At 38.9% G+C, this 12,614-nt stretch overlaps 1 protein-coding gene across 1 annotated transcript; it reads right to left on the bottom strand.

The window, feature by feature from the left end:
- Positions 1 to 11,387: 11,387 nt before the first annotated feature.
- Positions 11,388 to 12,332, bottom strand: LOC100751996 (vomeronasal type-1 receptor 4-like). Its single transcript, XM_027434444.1, has one exon. The coding sequence runs from the start codon at positions 12,330 to 12,332 to the stop codon at positions 11,388 to 11,390; it is 945 nt and encodes a 314-aa protein (XP_027290245.1).
- Between the last annotated feature and the right edge of the window lie 282 nt (positions 12,333 to 12,614).

The raw sequence follows: 12,614 nt of genomic DNA, 5'->3' as shown, positions 1-12,614 counted from the left end.
AGAGTAATGATTCATAAGAACAAAGTGTCCAAAACAAGGAAAACACAGAGAAGTGACATGATTGATGTTCACCAGCCACCAACTAGAATTAGACAAAAGAGCCAGACAGCCTTGTAAGATAGCAGAGACAGTATAAAAAGCCAGAAATGTAGATACCAGCGCCAGGATGTTCTGGGTGGCTCTGGACTCAGGGGAGGTTCTGCTGGAACCACAAGGTCTACGGATATGCTGAACTCTTTTCTTGTGTCTGTACAGAATGACAATCATGGAGCCACTAGACCAGGCCATGAGCAACGAAAAGCAGATTTCAGGGCACACCACCAATGCTGCATAGAGTGAGTCACTGATTCTATCCCGCCCTGCAGTAGATCAGTGTCCAAAATCTTGTTTACTTGTCACATTGTTACTATACCTTTTCATGAGTGGATTCACCAAGAATATGAAGTTTATCAATATGTATGAGACCCAGAGAAGGGAAATGGAGCAGCCAATGGACTTAGCAGCTTTGACTTTTTGATCCTTACAACAGGATTCCTTCTGACTGATGGTGACCACCTGGAAGACACTCAAGAGGCAGGTGATGCCAATGGACACACTGCGGCCAACTCTTACAATGTACAAAAGTAATCTGCATTGAATATCATTTAAAAACTGCTTCAACCCAAAAGCTGCCATCGTGTGGGGCACTCCTTTAGAGAGAATGATCAGGGTGTTGGCTGCCATTAGGTGAATGTGAATCAAATCTACAGTCTTTAATTTGCTGTGTCCATAGCAGATTAGATAGTAGTAAAACAGAGAGAAATTTCCCAGAATTCCCGTTGTAGTTAGTGACAAAAAAATTATTTTGATGATCAGAATCCAGAAATACATTCTGTTATTGGGCATGATTCTCTTTAGATAACAGACAAAGACATTTCTCCATTCAAAATGAATGAAAAATATTAATAACCCAAAATCTACAGAGAGCCGAAATCACCAAACCAGACTAGGTTATATAACAAAGTTTCTCCAAATTAATGATACTATCAATTATTACTTACAATGCAATAGACTTTAAGATGGCTCCTGGCCTCATCATGCTATGTGAATTGGCGATATGCCTTCATAAACACAGACTATGTCACATTGTGGGAAATTTAATTTGGCCTGTTAGAAGCAATTGGTATAAGAGGCAATACCAGGAAGCATAGTGAAGACAGTGAGAATAAACTTCCATTTTCTAACCATGGTGTTAAAGAAGACAATTTCAATGACTTGTATCAAACTAAATAAAATACCAATTCTTATAGTATATCTCATTTCAATTAAAATCTGATAAATGAAAAATTAATAATATTATTCTAGTAATTTCTACAGCTACATAAGAACATTTTATTAAAAGAATAAAATGTATTCAAATGATGGTTCAATTAACAACTACTATCTTATATTAAGAGCTACCATTTATGCAAGTCACACCACATAGACCAAACACAGATAAATACACACTCAGGTTAGGACTCTTAGAGCACTGTGGACCGGTGCGGCTTCATTGGTCACCCACGCCCGGCAGCCCCCTCGCTGGCTCAGGTTAGGACTTTAGAGAACTGTGGACATTCAATGGGATTATAGCCCCCCCAGAAATAGATCAGCTGAAATGGTAAGGATGATGTCACCATCAGAAGAATGAAAGCTAATGCCATAATGTTCAATCCTTGTTGAAACTACGGGATAATGTGGCCTAATCAGAATTCTGGATTCTAAATGGGAGAAGAAAAGGCACTGGGTCAGATAGCCGATCATATCACAGGGTGAAGACTCTCAGGACAATATATTCTATTCCTTTCAGAGAATGTGTCTGAAGCCCTCTTAATTAGGGTGAGATTCCATTGAGTAAGTAGGGAGAAGCAGTTGTGAATTAGTACCAGGATGAACCAAGAAGCTTCAGGAAGGGTGCCATTGATCCACTCGCCATTGATCCATATAAGAAAAATCAGTTGGCATAATTATTTCAGAATATGAAGGATATGAAACAAACTGATGACCTTAGGAACTACCAGGTAATAGCAGTTTCCCCTTATTTGTGCACTGGAGAAACCCCCTAGAGAATGCATACAGAAGAAAATTGAAAGTATGTTATTATGTGAGGAAATACAAACTGAGAAGGATCACAGTATACATTGTGTTATTGTTGTTTCTTAGCTTTTAAATTTGAATGTGGGTTTTAGTGTGTGGCAAGCCCAGAAAACTACAACGGGACCAATAAGAGGTTTTAAAAGATCCTCTATGAGAAGTTTCTTTTAAGCAAATATTTATTGCAGTGGTCTGGTTAAAGCCTCTAGTTTCTGGTAAACCATTTCCACCAGATCCTTACTGGAATTCCTCTAGCGCAGGCCCATAACTCTTGGAGATACCGTAAGTATTGTTGCAGAGGACAAGGCCCATCAAAAGCTCAAGTATGAGGTTCTAGATTGGATAGATGTTGGGTTGGACCAACTCAAGGACTGAATCTGGGTTTGAGTGGTAGCAGGTTATTCTGAGAGACTCTGGCCACCTACCTCAGGTGGGGCAGTATCAACTCCCCTTGCACCTGCCTTCAAGATTGGTTTACACTTTCCTTGTTAAGGGGTTGGACCATCTTTCTGGAGTGCAGTGTTTGGCTATAATACACATTAATAAGTCAGTGTTCAACACAGGCCAAATGAAAACGCAGTATCTCTGGAAACTGTTAAAAGTTCCACCTACTTTGGATCATTACCTTGCTGAGAGGCCAGGCACATTCTAGGATTCATGCCAGTTCACCTACCCTGCCACATATGTGTGGAAGGAAATTAAATTATTGACAAGATGGTTCATCGTGAGAGCTGTTGTGGTGTTGGAGACTCCTTGAATGACAATGAACAAAAGGAATCTATTCCATTGCTTGCCAAGTATTTGGGATCCTATTGCATCTGCTGTAGGGAAGTAAGAGCAATGTTAAACTTAAGAGACAGGTACCAGCAGCAATTAAAGTGTGAAACTACTTTCATGCTTCATCAGTGAGGTCACTAAAAAAATCTGTTAATGGACATGAACCTTTGTCTTTACAATTGTTGGATTCTGCATAGATGGTAGAGTGTGATCACACTGGTTATAGGATTCTGCACCGAAGATCACACTGCTTAGATCCATGGACATCTTGCATTCTCACATGAAAACATTCACTTTCTAAATTTCTATAAAGTGGTAAGTGAATAATGGAAAGCACAATTTTGTGAGTTAAATATAGCTGGTGTAAGTGTAAAAAAGCAATGACAATTTATGAGTCACTGCCATGAGCTCAGGTTTTCACCTTAAAACTGTAGGGTCAACCTGGCGTTGGTTGGGCACGCCTTTAATCCCAGAACTCGGGAAGCAGAAGCAGGTGGATCCCTGTGAGTTCGAGGCCAGCCTGGTCTATAGAGTGAGTGTCAGGATAGGCTCCATAGCTACACAGAGAAATCCTGTCTCGAAAAACCAAAATAAAATTAAAGAAAATTATAGTAAACAAGAGTACATAAATGCTGAATTTTAAAAGAAATATTTTAGCAACTTAGTATACATCACATGGAATTAGCTATTAATCACATATTAGTGTTTCCTTTTATATGTTGTCCAGATTAATAGTGTTAGTAATTCCTCTGTGTACCTAGCATATTCTTCATCCCCGAAATGTTAGCAATTCATATTTTTGGTGGCATCATATATATCAGGTCCATTCTGTAATTCTGAAACAAAACTGGAGAAGAAATACTTTTATGTCAGGTCAGAACATACTGATAACAATGCCCCCAGATGCCCTGGAATTTGAATTTACCTAAGAGATAATCCATCATGTAAAGGTTAAAACTTAGTTGTTAAGTAATTTTCTTTAGTTTGTGTTAATGTCTGTTTTCCCTGCATGTCAATATGAGCACTGTGAGAACTCAGTGCTTTCAGAGGCCAATAGATGATGACCAAAGCCCCTAAAACTGGAATTGCAGGCAGATTTAAGGCACCCTATGGGTTCTGGGGACCAAAATGGGATCCCCTGCAGCACCAGCACATTTTTCCTCAGCACTGAGACACCTCTCTATTCACCACAAATGAAAACTTTTTACAGCACAAGGCATACAATAGGATACTAAACACATGAGCAGAAATCAAGTGAGGAACACAAACTACAAAGAAGGGTGTAGTAAGTTGCAAATCTCCCATCATGGTTTTGTAAGCAGAGAGCTGAGGTGACTGTGTTTCTGTAACACTTTCCTTGTACAAGTCTTTGCACTGTTTACTGTGGCTCTAAACGGTTTTGGATTTAAAGAGTCCCATGTCCTTGTGATTATTACTTTTGTCCATTACAGTGGAAATACTGGTATTGTCTAGACCCTACAGGTTTTTTTTGTTTTTTTTTTTTGTTTTTGTTTTTGGACACAGGGTTTGTCTGTGTAGCTTTGGAGCTTATCCTGGCCGTCGTTCTGGAGACCAGGCTGGTCTCGAACTCACAGAGACCTGACTGCATCTGCCTCCTGATATTATTATTTTACAAAACTGGGCATCATGATCTAGCTCTGACTGTCTCAATACTTACTATGTAGGCCATGTTGAGCTCAGGTTTACAGAGATGTGCCTTCTCTTCCAGAAAAGTTCTGTGATTAAAGGATTTTTAAAACACATCTGTCATATTTGCTAATTCTTACATTAAGAACCATATTAGAATGAAATGTATAATGAATTTACACAGAAATAGGCATGTAAAATGATATAATGCAATGAGAAGAATGTAAAATCTATAATCTTGTCCAGTGTGAGCATTAAATGCCGCCCAGTGTTAGTATTGATCATGCTAAGTGTTAATGCATATTTAGCCAAGGGATAGAACCCTGGTGGACCATGAACAAGGCTCTGCCTTCCAATATCAATAAATGCCATTCACTAGATATTCAGGTACTGCTTCTATACTCCACAATCACAGTCACATCCTGCTCTTCTCCGGGATGTGGGCAAATTATATTTTCATTGTACTGTTTTCTATGACATGAAACCATAGTGAAATAAGCTCAAAATAATTATTACTGAAGATATAGTCTCCACAATATGAAAGGTGTTGTGAATTATCACATTGACTTACTAATAAAAATCTTAAACACATAGTGATTTGGGCTGAATTATCCTTGTCTTTCTCACACTCACAATCCATGGAAAACATAGATTATACTAAGAAATAAAATGGATACAAGGTTAGGCAAACTTGGATCTGTCTAGCTCATCTCTTAGCTATACAATTTATTCTAGTGGATTTTGATTAGTCCATGGATCTGTTTCTACACAAGATCCCATACAAGACACAAACAGTTGCTCAGGTCTTTCTTCTTTTCTAACTCTATGACTCAGACTGAAATACACAGTACTCACCTGGCTTCTTGTCTCCGCACGTTGGTTGGTTCAATGAGCAGATCCAGAGTCATTAATAAGCCTCAGTGTGGGAGAGTTAGAACAAGGGTGATGTAGAGGTCTGTGACTCTGTGACCTCACCTCCCTCCAGAGCTGCAATTTTATTTTCACCTTCAGTGACAAGGACATCACCAGGTGTGAGAGACTAGACTATAAACAAAATTTTTAGTTGTTAATTGGCAAAGACATTTTTTGAGTTCATTGTGTATTTACCCGGTGGGATAAGTTGTTAGGGAGAGGCATTGAGTTTTCATGATTCCAGAATGGTTACTGGGTCTCCTGTGAAAGGTGCTAGAATCTTAGAAGTCAGATTACTGTGAAAGAGAGAAGTCCCTCTGCCCCTTTGTATTCCACACTTCACTGTCTTCTTCCAACACAAACCAACATTCTTTTTTTTTTTTTTTTGAGATAGGGTTTCTCTGTGTATCTTTGGAGCCTATCCTGGAACTCACTCTGTAGACCAGGCTGGCTTCGAATTCACAGAGATCCGCCTGCCTCTGCCTCCCGAGTGCTGGGATTAAAGGTGTGCACCAACATTGCTGGGCACAAACCAACATTCTTAATGATAGAATTTTTTTAACATTTATTACTTAAAATATCTGAGTGTTTTATACATGCATATGTGTTTTAATCAAGTCTGGAATCATTTATCTGCTCTCATTTCCTTTCTTATTGACCCACTCCTTATGATATGTGTTCATAAAATCACCTAAATTTTAATTTTCTGTTTTTTATTTTTATTTTTTGATTTCATTTTACATTCCAATCAGAGTTCTCCCTCTCAACCATCCTCCTAACACCACTTGCCTCCTTCCACCCCTGTCACCTGTCCCCCAGCCCAGCCAAGTCCACTCCTCCTCATTGCTAAGGGCTCCCAAGTGGAGTCAACATAGTCTGTCCAACATATGGGCGGCCAGGAGGAGGACCAGGCCCTCCTCCTACTGTTGTCTTATTGCTCTAGCTAGAACTCTAGTATTGTATGGAATAGATAAGCCGAGAGTGGACAGCCTAGACCTGTTCCTGATTATATTGGAATCAATATGAGTTTTTCTCCATTTAGTTTCATGTTGGTTGTTGGCTCTGTATATTGGCTTTATTATGTTTAGGTCTGATCCCTCCATCCCAGATCTGTCTGAGACCTTTATTATGAAGGTGTATTGGATTATGTTGAAGGCTTCTACAGCATCTAACAAGATAATCGTGTGGTTATTTTTCTTTCAGTTTGTTTATATAGTAGATTATATTGACCATTTTCCATACATTGAACCAACCTGGCATCTCTGGGGTTATACCAGCTTTGTCATGGTGAGTGATATTTTTGATGTGTCCTTGGTTTCAACTTTCCAGTATTTTATTAAATATTTTCATTTTCAATACAAGGATCATGTAAAGTACATTTTAAATGTTTATTGGAGCCAGGTATTGGTGGCACATGCCTCTAACCCCAGCACTTGTCAGGCAGAGACTGGCAGCTCTATGTGAGTTCCAGGCCAGCCTGGTCTCCAGAGCAAGTGCTAGGATAGGCTCCAAAGCAACACAGAGAAACCTTGTCTCGAAAAATCAAATCAAATCAAATCAAATCAAATAAAGTTTGTTGGCCATTTGTATTTCTTGTTTAAAAAATCATTTCATTAACTCATATATATTTGGCAAATTTCTTTCCTTGTTATTTAGTTTCTACAATGCTTAGTAAATACTGACTATCAGCTCTTTATCTGAAGTAAAGCTGAGAAAGTTGTTCTCAAATTTCAGGGGGCTCTCTGAGCACTCTACTGGTAGAATGCTGTCTGAGCAGGAACTTTGTAATTTCATGGAGTGTCATCTGTTGATATATGGCAAAATTCCTGTTTTTGTGTTCTTTCTGGAATGTTATACTCTAATCTAAATCTTAGAGTATATACCCTCTATTACTCTTTAATAGTTTCAGTTTTCATTTTATTTTACAGTTTTATTTTATGTATTATTTATTTAGTGAGGATCAGTCTAACTCTGTACATAATCTGCAACTCCATCAAAGGCCTCAGAATAAAAATGAATAAACTCAAAACTGACAGAGACATCTCACTGCCAGGACAGTCACCGGAAGTTTCTCTCTAATGCTAGTGCATCCATCTTCAGGCAAAGGCCATTTGTGTTTTACAGACTTTCAAGGAATCAGGAAATTGAAAACTGTCTGCCTGTATTGGTGTCAGATTGTCTGTGATTTTTCTCTGTCCTGCAGATTGTCTGGCAGATGCTCCCATGAAGTAGGAAGTGTTCAGGAATGTCCCATCAAGTTCTACAGTCACTTTTCTGTGGGTCCTGAAGTCCAGTTTATACAGCACACTGTCAAACAATCCAGGCAAGAGCAGTTTCTTGCCCAAATGGCTCATCTTGCCATGTTGAAGGCAAAATTCATAACGAGTTTCTTCCATGCCCACTTCCTCTCAGAAGTAATTGGTGTTGCCAGGCGCAGTTGTGTCTGTTGTGAAAAACCCTAAAACATTTTAAGTGCCATAATCTGAAGGTCTTTGAAAGGTTTGAAAACTATACATCTCAAATATATCTCTGTATATCTAGGAAACCAACCTTACCCAACTATAAGTTTTGACTATTATAGGTGACTACAATCTATTTAATGATACATTACATTTTTAAAAGCCATATGAACACCATACCTAAATAAGATAAGAAATATACATATTTCTTATTTGCCTCTGCCTCCCTCAGCAAATTTTACTAGGTAAACCACCACAGATGGCTAGGAAGCTAGGAAACAAGGAGGACCCCAAGAGAGACATACATTGTCCCCTGAGAGAGGAAAAGGGACAAGATCTCCTGAGCAAATTTACCATAATTTTAATCAATATACTAAAATGGATGCCAATGCAAAATGTCCATTTGTATATCATACCCACCCCGTTTGAGAAAGAGAGTGATTGTGTTCATTAACCATTTATAACAAACCCCACTTAAATTAAAGCAAACGTTTATAGACAATATTTGGGAATTTTGAGTGCGGTTCTCTCCAAATTGCTTCTTGCTGTTTGGGACATTGTCAATACCATGGACCTGGATAAAAACACAGGAACCTGACCAAATCCTGGCTATAGCAGTCTGCAAATCTGCATTATCTCAGCTGTTTTTGGGTGTTGGATCGCCTGGGCGAATGCTTCAAGGGGTCTTTCTTGATCAAACCATATTAGTCTAGAAGGAATCCAAAGCTTTTCATTTTTTGTGGTACACAAACCAAATCTATTTTCCAACATAACATGTACTCACACTTAAATTGAGAAGTCAATGCATTTTCACAATATATAAGTTGCAACCAAGCAAACTCCAAGGCAACACAATAACATACAGTATCCAGACTCTCTGTGTTTTCCATATTTAAATTGCTTTTTATTACTTTATTTCTTTTACTTCTATTTCTCATTTTTGGAGACAGGGTTCCTCTGTGTGCTTTTGCCTGACATGGAATTCACTTTGTACACCAGGCTGGCCTTGAAATCATAGATATCAGCTTGCCTCTGCCTCCCTCTGCAAATTTTACTGGGTAAACCACCACAGCTGACTAGGAAGCTAGGAAACAAGGAGGGCTCTAAGAGAGACATACATGGTCCCCTGAGAAGGGAAAGGGACAAGACATCCAGAGCGAATTGGAACCATGTGGGGAGGGGTGATGGATCCAGGAGAAAGAGAAGGGGACAAGAGCAGGGGTGAGGAAGACATGAGGGAGCAGGATGGTTGAGTTGGGGGAAGAACAGAGAGAGCAAGATAAGAGATACCATGATAGAGGGAGACACTATAGGTTTAAAGAGAAATCAGGCACTAAGGAAATGTCTAGAGATCTACAAGGATGACACCAGCTAACAATCTAAGCAACAGAGGAGAGGCTACCTTAAAAGCCCTCCCCTGATAATGAGATTGATGACTGACTTATATCCCATCCGAGAGCCTTCACCCAGCAGCTGATGGAAGTAGAAGCAGACACCCACAGCTAAACACTGAACTGAACTGGAATCCAGGTGTAGACAAGAAGTGATGATCAAAGGATGCAAGAACAGGCTGGTTAAATCCAAAGAAAATGCTGACCTGAAAAAGGGGGATGAAAAGGGGGGAGTTCTTGTCCCCAGATTGATAGCTGGGAAACCAGCATGGGATTGATTCAGACCCCATGAATGTGGGTGTCAGTGAGGAGACCTCAGAATTCTATGGGGGCCTCTTGTAGTAGCTCAGTACTTATCCATTGCACAGGAATGGACTTTGGGAGCCCCTTCCACAGAGAGTGATACCCCCAGAGACTAGATACATGGGGGAGGGCTTAGGTGCTATGCAAAAGGATATGACAGACTCTGAAGAAACTACTTATAGAAGGCCTCACCCTCCCTAGTGAGCAGAAAGTGAATGGGATGTGTAGGGATTTAGTGGGTTCCATGGGAGGAGGGAGGGAGAGGGAACTGGGATTGACATGTAAAATAATTTTGTTTCTAATTGAACTAAAAAATGGAGAAAAGAAAAGAAAACTTGGGCAGCTCCAAATTCAGTTTATTTCAATTTAGATCTATATACTTCAGAGAGCTAAGATGACGCCATGGAGCATTCTTCATGTTTTCATAATGTTTCTACCAATTACATTTTTGTTCCCTTATCCACCACAGGATGAAAAAATGGATGAGTTGAAAATAGAAAAAGTAATTATCTTGATATCTTCCTCCATAGCTCACGAATTAATTAGCCCACTATTACCTAACATTATTTTTCCTTTTCTACTTTTGAAACCTGATAGTAAAGTTGCACTCACCTATACCCATATGCAGGCTCACACCTTATAGGAAGAGAACATGTGATTTGTTTTCTGAGTTTGTAATAACTGGATTAATCTTATTCATTATAAGGCCATCAATTTTTCTACAATTTTTTGATTCATGTCTAACAATATTTTAATAGTATACCATTTCATATGTAAGCACAAATTAGATTTTAGATTTATATATTCATGGATATAAATGTGGGCTCAATTTGCATGTAACTAGAGCAGCAATAAACATGGATGGGCAGAAATATCTATGGAAATAAATGGAGGTTTCTGGATATATTCCCTTGAGTGTAAAAGTTAAGAAATATATCAGCTCTATTTATTGTTTTGAGGACCATGAACACTGATTTCCATAATGTATATGCGAAATATGTTCCAAACTTTATAAATGAAATCCACATTACACTGCTGCCAAACCAGAAAACAATACAAAAAATAAAACAGAAATTTACATTCTAATCTCCATGATGGACAGAGATTCAAAATTTCTCAAAAATATTGGCAAAGAAAAATAAAGATGACATTGAAACCACCATTTATTTGCACTAAGTTTCTGTATGAGGTAAAAGGTATGGATAATATTTTTTCAATACGTGGTCTCATGAGGTGCTCTGTTTGGAGATGGTGAAGACTGTTGGTACCAGCTTCAGAGCAAGCTAATATGATTGCCTCTATAGCATCTGAAAGTAGGGTATGTAGGAAGTTAAGATTGAAGAAATTTTCTGGTACTGCTGAAGTCTAGAACAGTTGTAAATAGACAGGGGACTCCTGAAGCACAACTTCCTGGCCAGCCACTGTATTAGTTTTCTTTGCAGATGGATTTTATGACCAATATGATTTCTGTGAAATAACCAACACTCAGCATGCCCTGGACAAATGAAAACCAGAAGAAGGATTGCTTAATGGAGAACATTTTTGCTAGCTCTTTTGTATATCATTTGGACAAAGGGAACCCTTGATGCTGAAAGTTGAAGAGTGAAATCTTCCTCATACATTGGGAAAGGCTAATGTGGACAGCTAAGTCAACCAGCTGACAAAACTCTGACACATATCATCTACATTCACATTTACAAGACAAGGGACTACCTCTTTAACTTTCTTTTCTGACTTGTGAGGGAGATGGTTGAGTTAGGAAGTGGATACTCTACAACTATTCCATTTATTTAAGAATAACTGAGTTTATATTCCTCATCAAGACCAAACTGAGTCTTGAAACGATGGAGTAATGATTAATAAGTACAAAGGGTCCAAAACAAGGAAAACATAGAGAACTTAGGTGAGTGATGTTCACCAGCCACCAACTAGGATTAGACAAAAGAGCCACACAGCCTTGTAAGATAGCAGAGACAGTATAAAAAGCCAGAAAGGTAGACACAAATGCCAGGATGTTTTGGGTGGCTTTGGACTCAGGGGAGGTTCTGCTGGAACCATGGGTGCTGCGGATGTGCTGAACCCTCTGCTTGTGTCTGTACAGAATGACAATCATAGAGCCACTAGACCAGACCATGAGCAATGAAAAGCAGATTTCAGGGCACACCACCAATGCTGCATAGAGTGATTCATTGATTCCATCCTGCCCTGCAATAGAGCAGTGCCCAAAATCTTGTTTTCCTGTCACATTGTTACTAGACCTTTTGATGAGTGGATTCACAAAGAAAATGAAATGTATTAATATGTACAAGACCCAGAGAAGGGAAATGGAGCAGCCAATGTACTTAGCAGCTTTGAATTTTTGATCCTTACAACAGGATTCCTTCTGACTGATGGTGACAGCCTGGAAGACACTCAAGAGGCAGGTGGAGCCAATGGACACACTGCGTCCAACTCTTTCAATGTACAAAATTAATCTGCAGTGAATATCATTTAAAAAGTGCTTCAAACCAAAAACTGCCATCGTGTGGGGCACTCCTTTAGAGAGAATGATCAGGGTGTTGGATGCCATCAGGTGCACATGAATCAAATCTACAGTCTTTAATTTGCAGTCTCCATAGCAGACCAGATAGTAAAGAAACACGGAGAAATTTCCAAGAATTCCTACTGTAGTTAGTGATAAGAAAATTATTTTGATGATCAGAGTCCAGAAATACATTCTGTTATTGGGCATGATTCTCTTTAAATAATGGACAAAGGTATTTCTCTGGTCAAAATGAATTAAAATGTTAATAACTCATAGTTTACAGAGAGGCAAAATCGCCAAACCAGACTAGACTACATAACAAAAATTTCTCCAAGTTTATGATATTATCAATTATAACTTACCATGAAATCGACATAAGAAGGTTAAAGGCCTGATCATGAGTATGTGAATGGCTGATATGCCTTCATCAGATCATAGAGTGTGTCAAATTGTGGGATATTTTATTTGGCCTGTTAGAAGCAATTGGTA

Source organism: Cricetulus griseus, unplaced genomic scaffold, assembly GCF_003668045.3.
Source record: "Cricetulus griseus strain 17A/GY unplaced genomic scaffold, alternate assembly CriGri-PICRH-1.0 unplaced_scaffold_242, whole genome shotgun sequence".
Taxonomy (NCBI): Eukaryota; Metazoa; Chordata; class Mammalia; order Rodentia; family Cricetidae; genus Cricetulus; species Cricetulus griseus.
This window is presented reverse-complemented; position numbering and strand designations above follow the sequence as displayed.

What these genes read in the sequence shown, in the direction of transcription:
- LOC100751996 (XM_027434444.1), bottom strand. Translation starts at nt 12,332, where the DNA reads ATGCCCAATAACAGAATGTATTTCTGGACTCTGATCATCAAAATAATT.